Source organism: Leucoraja erinacea, chromosome 26 (genome assembly GCF_028641065.1).
Source record: "Leucoraja erinacea ecotype New England chromosome 26, Leri_hhj_1, whole genome shotgun sequence".
Lineage (NCBI taxonomy): Eukaryota > Metazoa > Chordata > Chondrichthyes > Rajiformes > Rajidae > Leucoraja > Leucoraja erinaceus.
Genome location: NC_073402.1, coordinates 11,582,441 through 11,601,174, shown reverse-complemented (window position 1 = coordinate 11,601,174; position 18,734 = coordinate 11,582,441). Strand labels below are relative to the sequence as shown.

The window sequence follows — 18,734 nt, the reverse complement described above, 5'->3', positions numbered from 1 at the left end:
ATTTTCTATCCATGTCAGCACCCCACCCCCAATACCATGTACTCTCATTTTGTCCACTAATCTCTTTTGTGGGACCTTATCAAATGCTTTCTGAAAGTCCAGGTACACTACATCCACTGGCTCTCCTTTGTCCATTTTCCTAGTTACATCCTCAAAAAATTCCAGAAGATTAGTCAAGCATGACTTCCCCTTCGTAAATCCATGCCGATCCTGCTACTGCTATCCAAATGTGCCACTATTTCATTTTTTATAATTGACTCCAGCATCTTCCCCACCACTGATGTCAGGCTAACTGGTCTATAATTCCGTTTTCTCTCTCCCGCCTTCTTAAAAGGTGGGATAACATTTGCTACCTTCCAATCCACAGGAACTGATCCTGAATCTATAGAACATTGTAAAATGATCATCAATGCATGCACGATTTCTGGAGCCACTTCCTTAAGTACCCTGGGATGCAGACCATCAGGCCCTGGGGATTTATCAGCCTTCAGTCTAGCCAACACCACTTCCTGCCCAATGTGAATTTCCTTCAGTTCCTCCTTCACCCTAGACCCTCTGGCCACTAGTACATCAGGAAGATTGATTGTGTCCTCCGTCGTGAAGATGGATCCAAAGTACCTGTTCAACTCGCCTGTCATTTCCTTCTTCCCCATAGTAAATTCAACCTTTTCAGTCTTCAAGGGTCCAATTTTGGTCTTAACTAATTTTTTCTTCTTCACAGTAAAAAAGCTTTAACTATCCTCCTTTATGTTCTTGGCTAGCTTACCTTCGTACCTCATCTTTTCTCCCCGTATTACCTTTTTAGTTATCTTCTGTTGCTCTTTAAAAGTTACCCAATCCTCTGGCTTCACACTTATCTTTGCGTTATACTTCTCTATTATTTTTATACTGTCCCTGACTTCCCTTGTCAGCCACGGTCGTCCCCTTACTCCACTTGGAATATTTCTTCCTCTTTGGAATGAACTGATCCTGCACCTTCTGTATTATTCCCAGAAATTCCTGCCATTGTTGTTCCACTGTCATGCCAGCTAGGGTATCTTCCCAGTCAACTTTGACTAGCTCCTTCCTCATGGCTCCATAGTCCCCTTTGTTCAACTGTAATATTGACACCTCCGTTTTACCCTTCTCTCTCAAATTGTAGATTAAAACTTATCATATTATGGTCAATACCTCCTAAGAGCTCCTTTACCTTGAGTTCCCTTATCAAATCCGATTCATTACACACTAAATCCTAAATTGTCTTCTCCCTGGTAGGCTCCAGTACAAGCTGCTCTAATACATTACAAAATCACTCCACAAACTCCCCTTCTTGGGGTCCAGTACCAATCTGATTTTTCCAGTCTACCTGCATGTTGAAATCTCCCATAACAACCATAGCATTATCTTCACGATATATGCCAATTTTAACTCTTGATTCAAGTTGCACTCTATATCCAGGCTACAGTTTGGGGGCCTGTAGATAACTCCCATTAGTCTTTTAACCCGTACAATTTCAGTTCTATCCATACCGACTCTACATCTCCTGATTCCATGTCACCCCTTGCAAGGGACTGCATTTCATTCCTCACCAACAGAGCTACCCCACCCCCTCTGCCCACCTGTCTGTTTTTTTCTGATAGGACGTATATCTTTGAATATTCAGTTCCCAGCCCTGATCCTCTTGCAGCCATGTCATTCCCACATCATACTTACCAATTTCCAACTGAGCCTCAAGCTCATCCACTTTATTTCTTATACTTTGTGCATTCATATATAACACTTTGACTTCGGTATTCACCTCCCCTCTCACTCCCCACTATCGGCCCTGACCTTACTCTCTTATCCCTTCTCGAACTTTCCTTCCCATTAATTCGGGAGTTTTTTGTAACTTTTTCTGTACTCACTTCCCCTTTATCTCCATCTTTATACTCCCAATTTGTCAATCCCTCCCCCCCGTCCCCTGATGGGAATGTAGATGTGTGCTTAGTATGTTTGCATGATCCATGAAAATTGGTTGTAATTGACAGTGAAGACAATTATTTAAAGATCTTAAAGAAGGAAAGACAGACAGAATTTAATTCAAACAAGTGAGAACACGTACATGTTGTAATTTTTTGCCCCCCAATGTCTTATGTCATGTGGTTTTAGGATTTTGCTTGAAATAATGACCTCCCCCAGTAAGAACCAACTTACACCCTCATGCTCTGACCTCCACACAATGCAGACTGTGGCACACTGACAGCAGTAACTCCTCCATTCAGTTCGCCATTTCCCTTTGCAAGCCACCACATTTCCCATCATGACACTGAGACACTTTCAATGCACTCAGGGATCCCCATTTCTTCAGTTTCCACAACTCATCTGGCAGCTTGTTCCATATACCCATCGCCCTTGTGTGAAAAAATTACCCCTCAGATTCCTATTAAAATGTTTCCCCTTCACCTTGAACCCATGTCCTCTGGTCTTTGATTCCCCTACTCTGGGCAAGATATTCTGCGCTTCTACCCGATTTATTCCCCTCATGATTTTATAAACTTCTATAAGATCACCCCTCATCTCCTGCGCTCCAAGGAATAGAGACCCAGCCTCCTCAACCTCTTCCTGTAGCTCAGACCCTCTAGTCCTGGCAACATTCTCATAAATCTTCTCGGAACCCTTTCAAGCTTGAGAATATCTTTCTTATAACATGGTGAACACAGAACTGAATACTCTAAACGTGGTTTCACCAACGTCATATACAACTGCAACATGACCTGCCAACTTCTACAGTGCATTCAGAAAGTATTCAGACCCCTTCACTTTTTCCACATTTTGTTACATTACAGCCTTATTCGAAAATGGATTAAATATATATCTGTTCATCAATCTGCACACAATACCCCATAATAAAAAAGCGAAAACAGGTGTTTAGAAATTTTTGCAAAATAATTAAAAAGAAATAACTGAAACATCACATTTACATAAGTATTTAGACCCTTTGCTATGACACACAAAATTGAGCTTAGGGTCATCCTGTTTCCATTAATTATCCTTGAGATGTTTCTACAACTTTATTGGAGTCCACCAGTAGTAAATTAAATTGATTGGACATGATTTGGAAAGGCACACATCTGTCTATATAAGGTCCCAGTTGACAGTGCATGTCAGAGCATGACAGCCCGTTTGGAGTTTGCCAAAAGGCACCTAAAGGACTCTCAGACCATGAGAAACAAGATTCTCTGGTCTGATGAAACCAAGATTGAACTCTTTAGCCTGAATGCCAAGCATCACGTCTGGAGGAAACCAGGCACAGCTCATCACCTGGCCAATACCATGCTCACGGTGAAGCATGGTGGTGGCAGCATCATGGGGATGTTTTTCAGCTGCAGGGAACTGGGAGACTAGTCAGGATCGAAGGAGAGATGAACGGAGCAAAGTACAGAGAGATCCTTGATGAAAACCTGCTCAAAGCATTCAGGACCTCAGACTGGGGCAAAGGTTCACCTTCCAACAGGACAACGACCCTATGCACACAGTTAAGACAAGGCAGGAGTGGCTTCGTGACATGTCTGTGAATGTCCTTGAGCGGCCCAGCCAGAGCCCGGACTTGAACCCGATCGAATTACTGAAATACAGATGTGCCAAGCTTGTAGCGTCATACCCAAGAAGACTTGAGGCTGTAATCGCTGCCAAAGGTGCCTCAACAAAGTACTGAGTATAGGGTCCAAATACTCATGCCAATTTGTATTTCACTTATTTAATTACTTCGCAAAAATTTCTAAACACCTGTTTTCACTTTATAATGGGGTATTGCGTGTAGATTGATGGTAAAAAAAAGGAATGTAATCCATTTTAGAATAAGGCTGTAACGTAACAAAATGTGGAAAAAGTGAAGGGGCCTGAATACTTTCTGAATGCACTGTACTCAATACTCCGACTGATGAAGGCCAACTCATCAAAGCCTTTTTGACCGTCAGGGAACCATGCACCTGCACTCCAAGATCCCTCTGCTCTACAACACTCCCCAGCAAATATCCAATAGCGGAGCAAGATAGACCACTCCTGCTAAATGCAATGGGCTGACGTGTAGTACGCAATGGGTCGGAACGTGGGCCTTTTTTTCATCCATTTCCGTAACCGGACCCGAACTGACTCGACTCGCATTGTAATCAACGTTGCGGGGGATCAGTTTGTGTTAATAAATTAAAATTCTGCAAAAGAGAAGATTTTTACCAAAGAACTTTTATTTTTACGAGGATGTTTCCGTAACCGGCTTCAGTCTCCGCACTATTATCCTATGGGATCTTTGGTGCGGAGGCGGAAGCCGGTTACGGAAATGGGGCCTTAAATTATCCATTAATCTTCCAATGGCCATACTACGTCTTTTTCGTCGAGTGGACTATCTTGCTCGCTATAGAATCTTTGCTCCCCAGAGGCCTACCATTCACTTTGTAGGTCCTGCCCTTGTTAGACATCCCAAAATGCAATACCACACATTTCTCTGTATGTTCCTGCCTAAAGTTTCCAACATTTCTTTTAATTTTAGTTATACACAGCTCTTTTAATTAAAATAACATGTAATGAAGAGATAGAATTATAAATGAATGCAAACTGATGCTCATTTATTAAGTATTTTGCAGCAATAATTCTTAACATTTTCTGCATACTTGTTCCAGTCTTGCATTGATGACCTTCATCGATCATCAAGAACTTGAATGGAATGAACTAAGTCTAGGCTCCAAAGCTTATTCTGCCAGATATCCAAAGACACTACTTGAATGATTTTGCTGAAAAGCTGAGGAATACATTTAATGCCTTGAAGTTGCATTAAGCAAACACTGCCTGTAATCTTCTACACGTTTGACTAGCTGGAAGACAGTCTCCAACAGTGTAAGACGCAAAGTAACACGTAATTAAACAGGCCAGGCAGCATTCTTTGAGAACATGGATAGGTGACATTTCAGGTCGGGGGAAAGAGGAGGTGTTAAGAAAGCTGGAAGAGGGGCAGGACAAAGCATGGTAGTTATTAGGTGAACAGGCAGGGGGGGGGGGGGGGGGGGAGGCCTTTGATCGGCAGATAGTTGGATAAAGGCCAGACATGACAAAATAACAGGTGTCAAGACAAGAGGATTTAAGATGCAAATTATGAAGCCAGAGGAAGAAATGCAGTTTAGGGGGCATGTAGGGAAGGGTTATTACAGCAGTGTAAACTTGCTTTGCAATATAAATTGTATACAGGGAAACAACATAAATCTGTACAATGTACAAAACACTGGCCACAGCTCACAGAGAACTACACTTCTCTTTGCAGAGTTCAGTTATGGTCTTCAGATCCTTCAGAAATTCTTCTTTCAAGAGTTCTTCATAGTCTCTCTCAGCACATTTTTGATAATTATCAAGAAACTTCTAAATAGAAAAAAAATATTTTGGTTTAATCTACCAATGATCATCTTCAAAGGAAAACAATGCAAATTAATACCTAATCTTTAAGTTACGGGCTGTGATAACCCAGTTTGGAGTTAAAGAAAACCAATGTGACTGCAAATCACCACCCACCCCATGCATTTCAGTTTTGTGATGGAGGTACTAAGTATGACCAGTGGAGTTTAGTTACTATATATTCTGCTAACTTTTGGGAGCAGCAAGTGATTTGTACACAACTTAGGATATCCACGAACCAGATAGAAACCCTGTCGGCAGCATGGACAGTGGAATATGTCTGTAGATGGTGCAAGCAGTCCAAGTGATGGATATGTTATGGCGGTTATAACCTGTAATCCCAAAGCAGATACACAAATTCTATCCCATCACAATTGCTGCCTGGTTAAAAATGTAGAATAAAAATCAAGAATCACTAGTTACAACACAAACTACTGGATTATCATATAAATTGATTGGTGCCATTTGTTCCACACTCTTATCTGCTCTGCTTGCTGGACTGATTTAGTTTTCTTCCTACATTTGACTGTACAAACTGCTCTCATTAACTGTGTCCCATTTCCCAGCCAAATTAGTTGACGTTCTCCAAGCAGCAAGCGAAAACCTTCAAGGACCTCAGACCTGTTCTGCATCAGATGCCATCAGTTCTGTTTGTATTGATCCCATCTTGCACAAAAATAATCCCAGTGATCCAAAATCCTAAGCAGGATCAATCCTAGTTGTTTACCCTCCTTCTTTAAATTGCTGCTACGATATCCGTGGTCACGACACCACGGAGACAACACATCACCCTGTTCTCATTCACCTAATCCTTTCACTATTGAGTTTCCTACCATTGTTGGCCTGGCAATCTTGCTCTTTCCCTGCCTTACCAGTTGAGTCGGACTCCGGACAGGGGAACTCCCCCAGCCAGGCGCACAGAACCATCAAATCGACCCACAGCCCATAGATACCCGTGCGGGTGAGGGGGGGGGGGATACCCTATCCCAGAGAGGAACCCCCCCCCCCCCCTCCTTCCCCAAACAAAGACACTAGCATTTTCACCAAAGCCTTGACCAAGAGGTTCACCTGAACAGCGGGTTTGGAAATTAGACTGAATCCATCCTGTTGGTCCCCTGAAGCGGTCAATATCCTCCCCGCGCTTTGAGTTGGAGAGTTCTAACCTATAAGTGCGTGTAATATTTATCACAAGAGACATAGACACAAAAGTGCTGGAGTGGCTTAGTGGGACAGGCAGCCTCTCTGGAGGGAAGGAATGGGTGACGTTTCGGGTCGAGAAAAAAAAAAAAGCAGGAACATGTTCCCGATGTTGGGGGAGTCCAGAATCAGGGGCCACAGTTTAAGAATATGGAGTAAGCCATTTAGAACGGAGACGAGGAAACACTTTTTCTAACAGAGTGGCGAGTCTGTGGAATTCTCTGCCTGAGAGGGCGGTGGAGGCAGGTTCTCTGGATGCTTTCAAGAGAGAGCTAGATAGGGCTCTTAAAAATAGCAGGGACGGTACGAAGGTTAAATGGGAAAAATACCTGATATATATTCACAAATGTTCAATTAATGTAAGACATAATCTAATACAATTTAAAATTGTACATAGATTATATTATTCAAAAACAAGATTGAACAAATTTTATCCAAATATATCCGCCACTTGTGATAAATGTCTAGCCCAAAAGGCAACTATAACACACTCCTTAGTTTCCTGCATAAAACTTTATAGATTTTGGAATGATATTTTTGAAATACTTACAAAATTATTCAAGACAAGAATGGAACCTAATACTGAAATGATTATATTTGGTGTAATGGAAGATGGGAATAAATTGAACGCGTCTCAAAATCTATTCCTTAATTATGGTTTAATAATAGCAAAAAAATTAATACTTAAATTTTGGAAGGGTACATCAATACCAACGCTTAAAATGTGGATTGCAAGTATGTTGGACACCGCTCATCTTGAGGAAATGCGATTCCTCCTAATGGATAAATCAGACCAATTCATAACGAGTTGGTCTCCATTCGTCGTTTTTTTGGAATCATATGGTGCAACACAATTGTAAAAAATAACTGTTTCAGGACTGGACGAGGGTTGGTCAAGACTATAAATAATGATCTCCTTTTCTTTTCACTATTTTCTCTCTCAACTTTCTTCATTTACTCGTTTTCTTTCTTCACACACTATATATTTCACATTTTTCTATCCTTTACTATCTAACTTCTTTTTCTTATTCTCATCTTTTTTCAATGTAACAAAAAAAAAAGTTGTACATAAAATGTATTATGAAAATAGATATTAGGCACTTTGGTGCCATATGATTGTGCTTACTTCTAATAAAATAAAATATAAAAAAAAATAAAAAAATAGCAGGGACGGGATATGGGGAGAAGGCAGGAACGGGGTACTGATTGGGAATGATCAGCCATGATCACATTGAATGGCGGTACTGGCTCGAAAGGCCAAATGGCCTACTCCTGCACCTATTGTCTATTGCCTCTATGCATGTTCCTACCATCTAGTGGAATTTTAAGATACCCACCTCTACACCGGCAACATGATGGCCCATTGTATCCATGGAATAATGCATGTTGTTAATCGCTTTTCTCCTTGCTTCTGTGGTCTTCTGTTCCACTTCATCATACCTGGGGAGCAAATTATTGCAAATAGAGCAACTTGTTAGAGATAAAACACTAGCCATGTAAGTAATTTAAGCTAATGTCAACGTTTATAGATATGGCAGTGAAATAACATTTACTACCCTCACCTTCCATTAACTTAACTATCTGAACCGTAAAATATTATTTCATTACTTACCATTCTGCTTGCTCTTAAGGAACGTTTAATTCCCAAGCTCTTGTTTAAACCAAATGCTCCATTTAAACTCAGCAGGGTTCTATTTCTTACAGTGATAGGATGTCCAACAACAATCAATGGAGGAAAGAGTCAACCACTGGCTGGCACCAGCAATGGCTGCCTTGCCAACAGTCTGTCTGTCACTTCCTTCTTTGTTGTTTTATAGGATGTGTTAAATGTATGTTTTAGTGTTATTTAGCTTGTTTTTTGTGGGGGGTGAGGTTGGGGAAACTTTTTTTTAATCTCTTACCTCGACGGAGATGCAATTTTTTATCCCGGATCATATCTCCGTCCGCACTATGGCCTAACATCAAGGAGCTGGCGGCCTCTTTGCTGGAGGCCGACTTCGGGAGCTCCAACCGCGGGAGCCTGCAGGACTTAACACCGTGGAGCTGTCGATCTTTTTGCCAGGGATCAACCTTGGAGCTCCAACCGCGGAAGCCTGCGGACTTTAACATCGAGGAGCTCGTGTTCCTGGTTAGGAACCGAATTCGGGAGCTCCGACCACCCCAACGCGGGAGCTTTGATTGACCCGACACTGGAGCCTTGATTGCCTCGACGGATGGTTAGACTGCTCCGACCACAGGAGAATAAAGAAGGAAAATTAGACTTTATGGCCTTCCATCACAGTGAGGAATGTGGGGAATCCACTATGGTGGATGTTTATGTTAACTTTTATGTAGTTGTGTGTCGTTGCTTTTTTTAGCACAGCTGTATGGTAATTCGAATATCATTGTATCTTAAATGGTACACGTGACAATAAAAGACCTCTGTGTCGCACAGACCTCACAGATGGAGCAGGAGATGTTTGATGTGTAATGTGTGGCATTTGGGAAGGAATGCACTCCTTTTGTTCCCGAAGCATGTTTTGTGAGCTCCCAGCGCAGGCTCTCTAGATTCTCAGTACCTAACACAATTGCTTCTTCGATTTTGGCGATCATGGGCCAGAGGTTCCCAGGTGGGAATGTTGCATTTCTTCTAGAAAGGTTTGAGCACATGCTTGAATCTTTTTACTGTCTTCAGGTATTCTCCTTCCACAACAGAACTAAGAACAACATTGTTTGGACTCTGGTAACGGATATGCAAACAATGGCCTGTAGGAGTTCTGTGTTCATCATCTAAACATCTTCAGCTTTTTCCATTAATTACCTTTCCATAAATAAAGGCCAGAACAGGTAATGGTTGTGCAATGCATTAAAAACTAATACAGTGCCCTCCATAATGTTCGGGACAAAGACCCATCATTTATTTATTTGCCTCTCTGCTCCACAATTTTAGATTTGTAATAGAAAAAAAAATCACGTGATTAGTAAGCTCACCAATGCTTTCTTTCTTCTTAATGATGTTCCAAACAGTTGATTTTTGTAAGCCTAACGTTTGGCTGATATCTCTAACAGTTTTATTCTTGTTTTATCACTCATAATGGCTTCTTTGACTTTCATTGGCAGAACTTTAGTCCTCATGTTGAGAAACAGCAATAAAAGTTTCCAAAGGTGATGGAAAGACTGGAGGAAAGACTAGGTGCTGAGAGCTCTCTTATACCTGCATTGAGGAGGCATTTAAACACACGAGCAATTTCAAACACCTATGAAGCCATGTGTCCCAAACATTATGGTGCCCAGAAATGGGTGGACTAGGTATAAACACAGATGTAATTTCTACATGGTGAAACCAAAATTTATAAAAATGGCCTTTAATAAAATCTGACAATTTAACCACATGTGATTTTTTCCATTACAAATCTCAAATTGTGGAGTACAGAGGCATATAAATGATGTGTCTTTGTCCCAAACATTATGGAGGGCACTGTAACTAAGATGAATGTTTTTTTTTCTCTCTTCTGTTTTAACATAATTGTGCAATTGAAGCCTGGAAAGAAATAATATTCCTGCATTATGAAAAATGTTGTATTGTAGTGAAACTTAACCACCGTTCCCAATAATACCAAAACATGAAGTGGTACAAGCCTGTATTTAGCTGCTTTCAGTTGTCCAATTGCTTCATCTAAATCTTCTTTCGAGGTCTTCTGTAGCCATTTTGCCTTGTTCTGTAGTGATTCAATCTCTTCATGTTGCTTTGCCATTTTTTGTTTATCTTCCTGCGTAATTGAGATTATATAACTTTTTTTCCAATATCAAATTTAGAGTTACTTATGTTGACTTGTGTACATATTTTTTCCACTCAACATTCACTTTGCATGTCAGCTAATGGTGCATTGTACTTCATTCTGAATATAACCCCACTCCCCAACCCCAGATAAAATAGTAGGGGTAGGAAGACAAATGTTGGGATAATCTACAAATACCCAAAATGCAACCTCTCAATAGGCAAGAGCAAAAATGGAGAAATATCATGGGAATGTTTGAAAGGCAACTGTAATTATCACGGGAATTTTGATCTACATAATGATCGGACAAATATGCCAGGCAATGCTTTGCCGAAAAAGAATTTGTGTATTGCATTGTGGATTACTTTTTAGAGCAGCACACTGGAGCCAATCCGGGAATGAGATATTTTAGATCTGCTCTTGTTTAATGAGGAAGGATTAGTAAGGGATTAAAGATCCCTAAGGGAGCTATGACCACAATATGATAGAATTCCAATTGCAGTTAAAGAAATAACATGATAGGTCCTTAATCATTATCTGCAATTTAAATAATTGCAATTATCTATATATTACTAAAACTCTGTTCTTGACCGGTTTTGGCGATCTGTGCTGCGATTTCCGAGAGAACGGCGCCACCTACGGCCGTCATTTTTGGTCACCTCGCTCAGAGACCTCCTCCGCCGTATGTGTGCCGAGGATTTTTCCCGTCGATGAAATATGACAGAGATATTAATGTTTTTACTAAATTCCCCATTCTCTCTGCTGCCCCCGCTGGAGGCAGGGGAAGGGACTATAAAACCAGGGAGTGGTGTGCCTCAATCAGTCTCTGCAAGTGGTGTGCCTCAATCAGTCTCTGCAAGTGGTGTGCCTCAATCAGAGCTTTGAATGACACTGACAAATGTCTACAGCACTGTGAGTACCCTTAATTTGGTTTGAAAATGAAAATATGGTTAGAGGTAAAAAAGCACTGCCTGCAAATGGTTGTTTGGGTTTTGGTTGAAGTAAAAAGGCACTCTCTCTCCCCCCCCCCCTCTCCTCTCCCCCCCCCCCTCTCCTCGGGGGGGGGGGGGGGGGGGGGGGGGGGGGGTAGTTAGTGTGTGATGCTGCATGCCGCACGTTGGGGGAACAGACCCAACGGGTCTGCACTTGGTCTAGTAACAGTATAAAGGACGACATGTCTAAGAAAGACTGGGCAAACATAAATAGAGACAAGTCAGAAGAGGAACAGAGGCAGATATTGAAACAGCTGGTCTACCAGATGCAGCAAAATTTTACCCAATCACAAGATGGGGATTCAATGAGAAAGAGGCAGAATCCATGGTTAACATGGGTAAAGGATGTTAAATTGAAAGTAGGGTTTACAATGTTGCATGGGTTAGTGGTGGACAGGAGGAGTGGTCATTTTTTAGGTTCCAGTAGCATAAGACCAAAAAGCACATAAGGTAGAAAATTAATTTTGAGGGAAGTAGTAACTTTTTGTGGATATATAAATAGAAATAGGGCAGCCAAGGTAAATGTGATGCCTCCAGAGAGCAAGGCTGGTGAATTATTGAGAAATCAAAGAAATAGTAAATATGCCCAATACATTTTTGGCACAAATCCTCACTCTAGAAGACATTGCTTATATCCCTTAAATGTCAGATGGGTTAATTTCAAATAACATGGCAGAAATTACAAGAATCCCAATTACATGGGATAAAGTATTGGAGAAACAGAGGCTAAAGGTGACAGATCATCAGGATCTGATGGACTGCATGCTACGCTTTTAAAGGAAGTTGCTGCAGAGACAGTGGCCCATTGATGTAACAGAGTTGATAGTAGGAAGCCTGAAGATGTAGTGGTTTTAGATTTCCAAAAGGCCGTTGTCAAGTTGCCATGCAAGAGGATGGTACATATATTAAAAGGCCGTGGTATTGGAGGAAATGTATTAGAATGTATTGAAAAATGGCTCTCATTAAAGGGTTGGAATAAATTAGTCCCTTTTTGATCAGAAGTAGGTAACTAATGGAGTAATGCAGGGATCACTTCTTGGCCTGTAATTTTTCACTAATTAACTTAATGACTTGGCGGAAGTATGACGTTTTCAAATTTGCCAATATTATGAAAACAACTGGTGTTGTTGGGGATAAGGATACTGTGATTCTGCAATGGGATGGCGATTGTTTGTGAAGGAGCATACAACTAGCAATGGGAGGAATCATGAGATAAAAGCATAGAGAATGATCGGAATGGAGATACTGAAAGTGAATAACATACAGACGGATCTAGCTGTTAAGAGTACCGCAGAAGAATAGGCTTTTCGGCCCACAACGTCCGAGCCGAACATGATGCCAAAACCAACTCTTAGCATGCACATAATCCATATCCGTCCATTCCCTGCATTTCCATGTGCCTTTCCGAGTGTATCTTAAATGCCACTATCGTTTCTGCCTGAACCACCAACGTGCACAACACAGAAAGGTGGCAGGCAGATTCAATGATTAAAAACACAAAGTGCTGCAGGAACTCTGCGGGTGAGGCAGCATTTGTGGAGGCAACGATGTTTCGGGTCGGGATCCCTCTTCCGGTTCATTGAGTATTTACGGCAAACAGTATTTTGGCCTTCATTGCAAAGGGGTTGGGGATTAGAAATAGGGAGGTATTATTGCAATTATACACAATATAGACAAAACCACAGCTGAAATACTGCATGCAGTTTTGTCGCTCTTACCCCCTCCAAAAAATTTAAAGTAGCATTGGAGGCAGTACAAACAAGATACACTAGGCTAATTCCTGTTTGAGAAATGTCTACCAAGAGCAACTAAATTGTTGAAGCCTACATTCCTTGAAATTTAGAGAATGGGTGGTGATCTTAATTCAAATATACAAGATCTTAAGGGGGCATAACAGGATAGAGCAGGGATGTTTTCAACAGTAGGCGACACTCAAAAAATGCGATGTTCTTATGGGGGGGGCCGATATATATTTGAGGTACATAGAAATGTCTGCTTGTATTGTTCAGCCACTGGTGACCATGCCATTGCCCTGGAGTTCCTTTCCTTGTCCTCTAACCTTTAAATTATTTGCATTTCTCTCGTCCTCCTTCAAACTACAATTTTTGTCACTTAAAATGCCTCATGGTTCAACATCAAATAATCATTTTGTAACGATTAAGTAAAATATATTTTTGATGATGAGCTATAACATCTATTCATTTAGCATTTGAACGAAATTTAAATGATTTACCTCTTTTTCTTGATCAATCGTTTCATCCACTTTACGGATTTGTTCCTTTAACATCTTCAAATCATTTGCCTTGTCATCCATCATGGTCTGAATCTGGATGAAATAATATTCATCTTTAGCAGATAAATCTGAATCCATACATCGATAGCAAATTTTGTTCATAGAATGTTTCATTAAATTCCCAGCATCGAATATAACCATACTTGCTCATTTGCCTCTTGTCCACTAATTTTTTTGTCTTTTAGCTGCTGAATTTCTTCATTTTGTTGCTTTACGAGTGCCATTAAGTCATGCTGTAAAAACAATACAGATCACATAAAACTGGATGGATTATTGTAACATAATTTATTTGATCCATAAATCTTTGACAGTTTAAAAATCAAAAAATGCCACTTTGCATTTAAATTGTTTAAGTTTTCCAAGCTTGGTGAATTTGTTTTGGATGCAAGCACCACCAGAGGGGAAATTCAATTGAGCTGATCAAGTCCTGGATTGCTATCAGATGCCAGTCGTTGTGTAGATTTTAATAACCATACCCCATCTATCACAAAATTTCTACAGATAATGTCCATCCTCCCCCTCCTCTTTGGTACTGCAACCATCTTTGCAATTTGTGATAAATATTAACAATCATGTGAATATAGAAGCTGCGATTAGTAAGATTATAGATTACATGAAAATTTGTGGTGTGGTAAACAACAAGGATGTTGGTAGATGGAATTAAATCCCAAACAAGTGCAAGGGGACGCTTGGTAAGTCAATATAGGGTACGACATAAGGTAAATGGAGGGCACTAAGGAGGCGAAGGGTCATGATGGATTGGTGTTTTTCTGATGGTAATCAATAGCAAGTTGGGATCAGTCCTGAGACCCATGTTGTAACATTTAAATCACATGTATGAGAATATAGATGGTCCGATTAGTAAGTTTGCAATGGCTCAAAGATTGGTGGTATCTTTCGTCGCAAGGACATTTTTCTAAAGACATAGTAGGACATAGATAAACGATAAAGTTGGGTGGGGAACAGCGGCAAGTGGAATTTAATTCAGACAAGTGTGGGGTGCATGTTGGGAGGACAAATTTTGACAGGACATTGGGAGTAAATGGCAGGGATGGCGTTGAGTTGAAAGGAGAAACTGGATAGACTAAGACTTTTTTCCTTGAAATGTAAGAGACTGAGGGGTGACCTAAAAAGTTTATAAAATCATACGAGCTATAGATAAGGTGAATGGTCAGTCTTTTAACCAGAGTAGGGGAATCAAGAACCAGAGGTTACAGGTTTAAGGCAAGTGGGGAAAGACTTAACAGTAAACAGAGGGGTAATCTTTTCACACAGAGGGTGGCGATTATGAACGAGCTGCCAGAAGATACAGGTACTATAATAACATTTAAAAGACACTTGGACAGATACATGGATACAAAAGGTTTAGAGGGATTTGGGCCAAACACAGGCAAATGGGACTAGCTTAGATGGGGATCTTCATCGCCAAGGACAGGTTGGACCAAAGGGGCCATTTTCGTACTGTATGATTGTATAAGTAGTTAGATTATGATTCAGTTGTTTCGGTATCAGTGAAATCTTGAGTACTTCGTACAGCATTGTTCTTTATTTGGCTCTGTGTGGGAAATCACAAATTTAATTGTTTTATGAAGTGATAAAGATGATTGACAGGAACGGGGTGGGAGACATTGTCTATGTGGACTTGTGCAAGGGCTTTGATAATCTTGGTCCAAAGATCAGATCACATGAGATCCAGGACATAACAACGGACTAGTTACATTAAGTAGAGTGGTAGTGGAGAGTTGTTAATAATGGAGGCCTGTGACTTGTGTTGCAGCACAGGGATCAGTGCTGGGCCCACTGTTATTTGTCTTCTATATTGGACAACATTGTTAGACCCAGCGCATATTGGAGGAGTAGCACCTCATATTTCGCTTGGGTAGTTTACACCCCAGCAGTATGAACATTGACTTCTCCAATTTCAGGTAGTCCTTGTTTTCTCCCACCTTCCCCATCCCAGCTCTCCCACAGCCTACTGTCTCCACCTCTTCCTTTTTTTTTAATCCCCCCCCCCCCTACATCAGTCTGAAGAAGGGCCTCGACGCCAAACGTTGCCTATTCCTTTGCTCCATAGATTAGGTATGTTGCAAAGCCTACCTGAAGATCGCTGAAAATCTGTCCCAGCCCGTGTGCGCGATTTTGGCGCCATTTAGAGGGGGGTGGGTTTAAAAAGCGATTTTCCCTAGGCTGTTCAAATCGAGGTTTTTCAGCCTAGTTAATTATTAACGAAAAATCGCTGGAAGATTCCGCAGCTGGGGCTATTTTTAGTTTTAAGGGCTTTCTTTACTTGTTATAGTAGGTTAAAAATTAACCTCTAAACCCGTGACCGCCGACAACGGGTCGGATCTCATACAGGGGAAAACGGAAGGTAGGCTGTTTATTTTTACGTTAAAAAGGGCTTCTTAAGATCCCTTTATACGAAGTTTAATGTTGCGAGTAGCTAATTTGAGCCCCATTATATCCCGCAGTATTTTTCTGGGCATTTGAGTACCGCAATGTGAACGTTCTAAACCAGCGCGTTCACAGGATCCCACTAGAAAGCCGATTTAAATGGACTTTAATTTACAGCAATTGAACACTAAATTCCTTTCCACTTGGCCTATAAGTTAATGTAAATGAGATTTAAAAAATCATGTTTTATTGTGAATTATTTGTGAATATTATTTGGACACTTAGGCTATTTAAAAATGTTAATCATTTATTAAGAAATGGATAGATGTTTAGATCTAGTAATTGAAGTTTGAAATTAGCTACATTTGGGTAACTAACTAATTATATGCTTTAATTTCAGGTCATCCAAGTAAGATTATTTTATATGTGTTTCAGAATGCTTCAATCTATGATAATTGAAAATTTCATTCAGTTCTCTTAATGTTTAAGAAAGTTATGTGCTTTTAACTGTCCACAATCACAGCTTTTGTTATGTCCATAGAAAATCAATAGGGAACAAGATGCTAATTGCCGAGTATGAAAATAGCCATAACTTTTTAAATACTTGAGATATGAAAGTGAATTAGGTGTCAAATTAAACTTCTTTTTATGCTTTATCTGATGGGATGAATTGCAGACTTGATTTTTTAAATCTCAAAATTTTGTAACATTGCTACATAGATGCTGCCTCACCCGCTGAGTTTCCCCAGCATTTTTGTCTACCTTTGTTAAAATGGTTACTAAATTCGTAGACGACACAAAAAATTGGTGTACTGGGCAGTGAAGTTGTTAAGATTACAACACAATCTAGAACTGGGCAGTGGACCAAGTAACACAGGTGGAATTTAACTTAGCCAAATTAGAATTGTTACATTTTATTACGTTAAACTATTATGGTTTTGTTACCTATTATTACTGATCATTTACAGTATTATTTTGTATTTATTTGTTGTGTTATGGCATTTATGTGGCTGTAAAGATGCAGCAAGAATTTCATTTTTCCATTCCCTGTGCATTGGACTAAACACTCTTGACTTGACTTAAACCAGAACAGGACTGGCACAGTAAATGGAAAGGCCCGGGAGAATTTTGTGGAAGCCATAAAGATGGGAATGATTACAATGTTTAAAAGACATTTGGACACTTAGGTGGATGGAGAAGGTTTCGAGGGATGTGATCCAAAACACAGGGAAATTAGACCAATTCAGGGAAACATCTTGGTCAGCATCGACAAGTTGAGACAAAGGATTAATTTCCTTACTACATAATTCTATAACTAATTATATAAAAATTATAAAATACTTTACCTTTATTTTTAATGTATTTTGCAATAAATTCTTTTTGCCTGCGGCAAAATCCACAAAATTAATCTCAAAATCACGTCCTTGAGCATTTTCAGCTGTTTTGGGGATTAGTTTGTGTTTCCGAGCCATAGTATGATACTCCTGCAGTCTGACTTCCAGCTAAAGCAAATGCAATAATAAAAGAAGATTGAACAATAGATCATAAACAGGAGATCAATACAAATGAAAAATTTCAACAGATACAGTCAGCACACCAAACAGGGTATTATTGTCTCACTGCTTGCAGCACATCAACCAAGCAAATGGAAATCAGCACATTCACCCTTGCATCAGAAAAAATTGCTTTTATTTTTTATCTGGCAAGAGCCTCATGCTCCCACTTCAAAATACATTTCTATCATCGAAATAAAAATCCTGAATCAGTGTGAATTTTGACCACATGGCAGTTATTTATATGCCCATAAAGCAAGGTAAATCCAGATGATCAATCCAAAGAGCCAACCTGTCTTAAAAATAAATTTCCTCTACCAAATTGCTTGATCTACCAGTCGTTAAATTTTAATATTCAATCTACTTTGGAACATAACAATGGTTTAAGATATGAAAAATAAGGCCAGGTACAAGGTTACAAAAGACGCAGTGAAAAGCCAGTTTTTGGAATTCTTGTACACAAATTACAGATGGGTAAAAAAAAAAATAAAAAAAATCACAAGGCTAAAAAAATTCCAGTCTCATAGCCAGATGTAAAATGAAAGGTGTACATCAGCAATAAAAACCCTGGTGAGACCTGGAGTCCTGAGCGGTTCAGAGCACTGCACAAGCTCTACTCGAGCTTTGTTGAATTTAGAAATGAGTGGTGCCTAATCTCAAAAACCATACTATAAGATTACATGTACTCTGGTCATCCTAAAATACTTCCTTAAGTTTCAGCTTTAAAGTGATTGAAAATTAGAAAACTCCATGGGTTGAGCCATACACATCCATTTTAATTTACTGTAAACCAAAATGAACTAAAAACTGATCAAATTATTTTCCCAGCATGTCACAAAGGATCAATAATATCTGTGCTGAACTTCTCAAAAGGGCTATGAGTGATGAGGGAAGCTTAATTGGTGCAGTCTGACTTTGAACCTAGTACTGGGCAGTCAAAGGTTTACAAGTCAACAAGCAACAAAAATAGCATGAGTATGACTGGTTCTGTCTTCACAAACCTTTGAAAATGGTAAATATAGGAAAGTCACAGCAATAAAACCCATTCACCAACTTTTCAGAATGCCGAGATATTTCATATGGACAAACACCAAAGATTTTTATTTCACAGCTTATGATCCTTTAGCAGTTAATTAGGATTAAGTTGTTACAA

At 39.9% G+C, this 18,734-nt stretch overlaps 1 protein-coding gene across 2 annotated transcripts in view; it reads right to left on the bottom strand.

Moving 5' to 3' along the window:
• Positions 1–4,552: 4,552 nt before the first annotated feature.
• The window catches only part of ndc80 (NDC80 kinetochore complex component), a 55,291-nt gene continuing 41,109 nt past the window's right edge, over positions 4,553–18,734 (bottom strand). For both annotated transcript variants that reach the window (XM_055656149.1, XM_055656150.1), the window contains exons 12-17: positions 17,375–17,530; positions 13,781–13,870; positions 13,578–13,670; positions 10,213–10,343; positions 7,932–8,034; positions 4,553–5,364 (exon numbers count right to left, since the gene is read on the bottom strand). In XM_055656149.1, the coding sequence (XP_055512124.1) occupies positions 5,242–5,364; positions 7,932–8,034; positions 10,213–10,343; positions 13,578–13,670; positions 13,781–13,870; positions 17,375–17,530 (696 nt within the window). In that variant the 3' untranslated portion in view covers positions 4,553–5,241. The remainder of the gene's footprint in view (positions 5,365–7,931; positions 8,035–10,212; positions 10,344–13,577; positions 13,671–13,780; positions 13,871–17,374; positions 17,531–18,734) is intronic.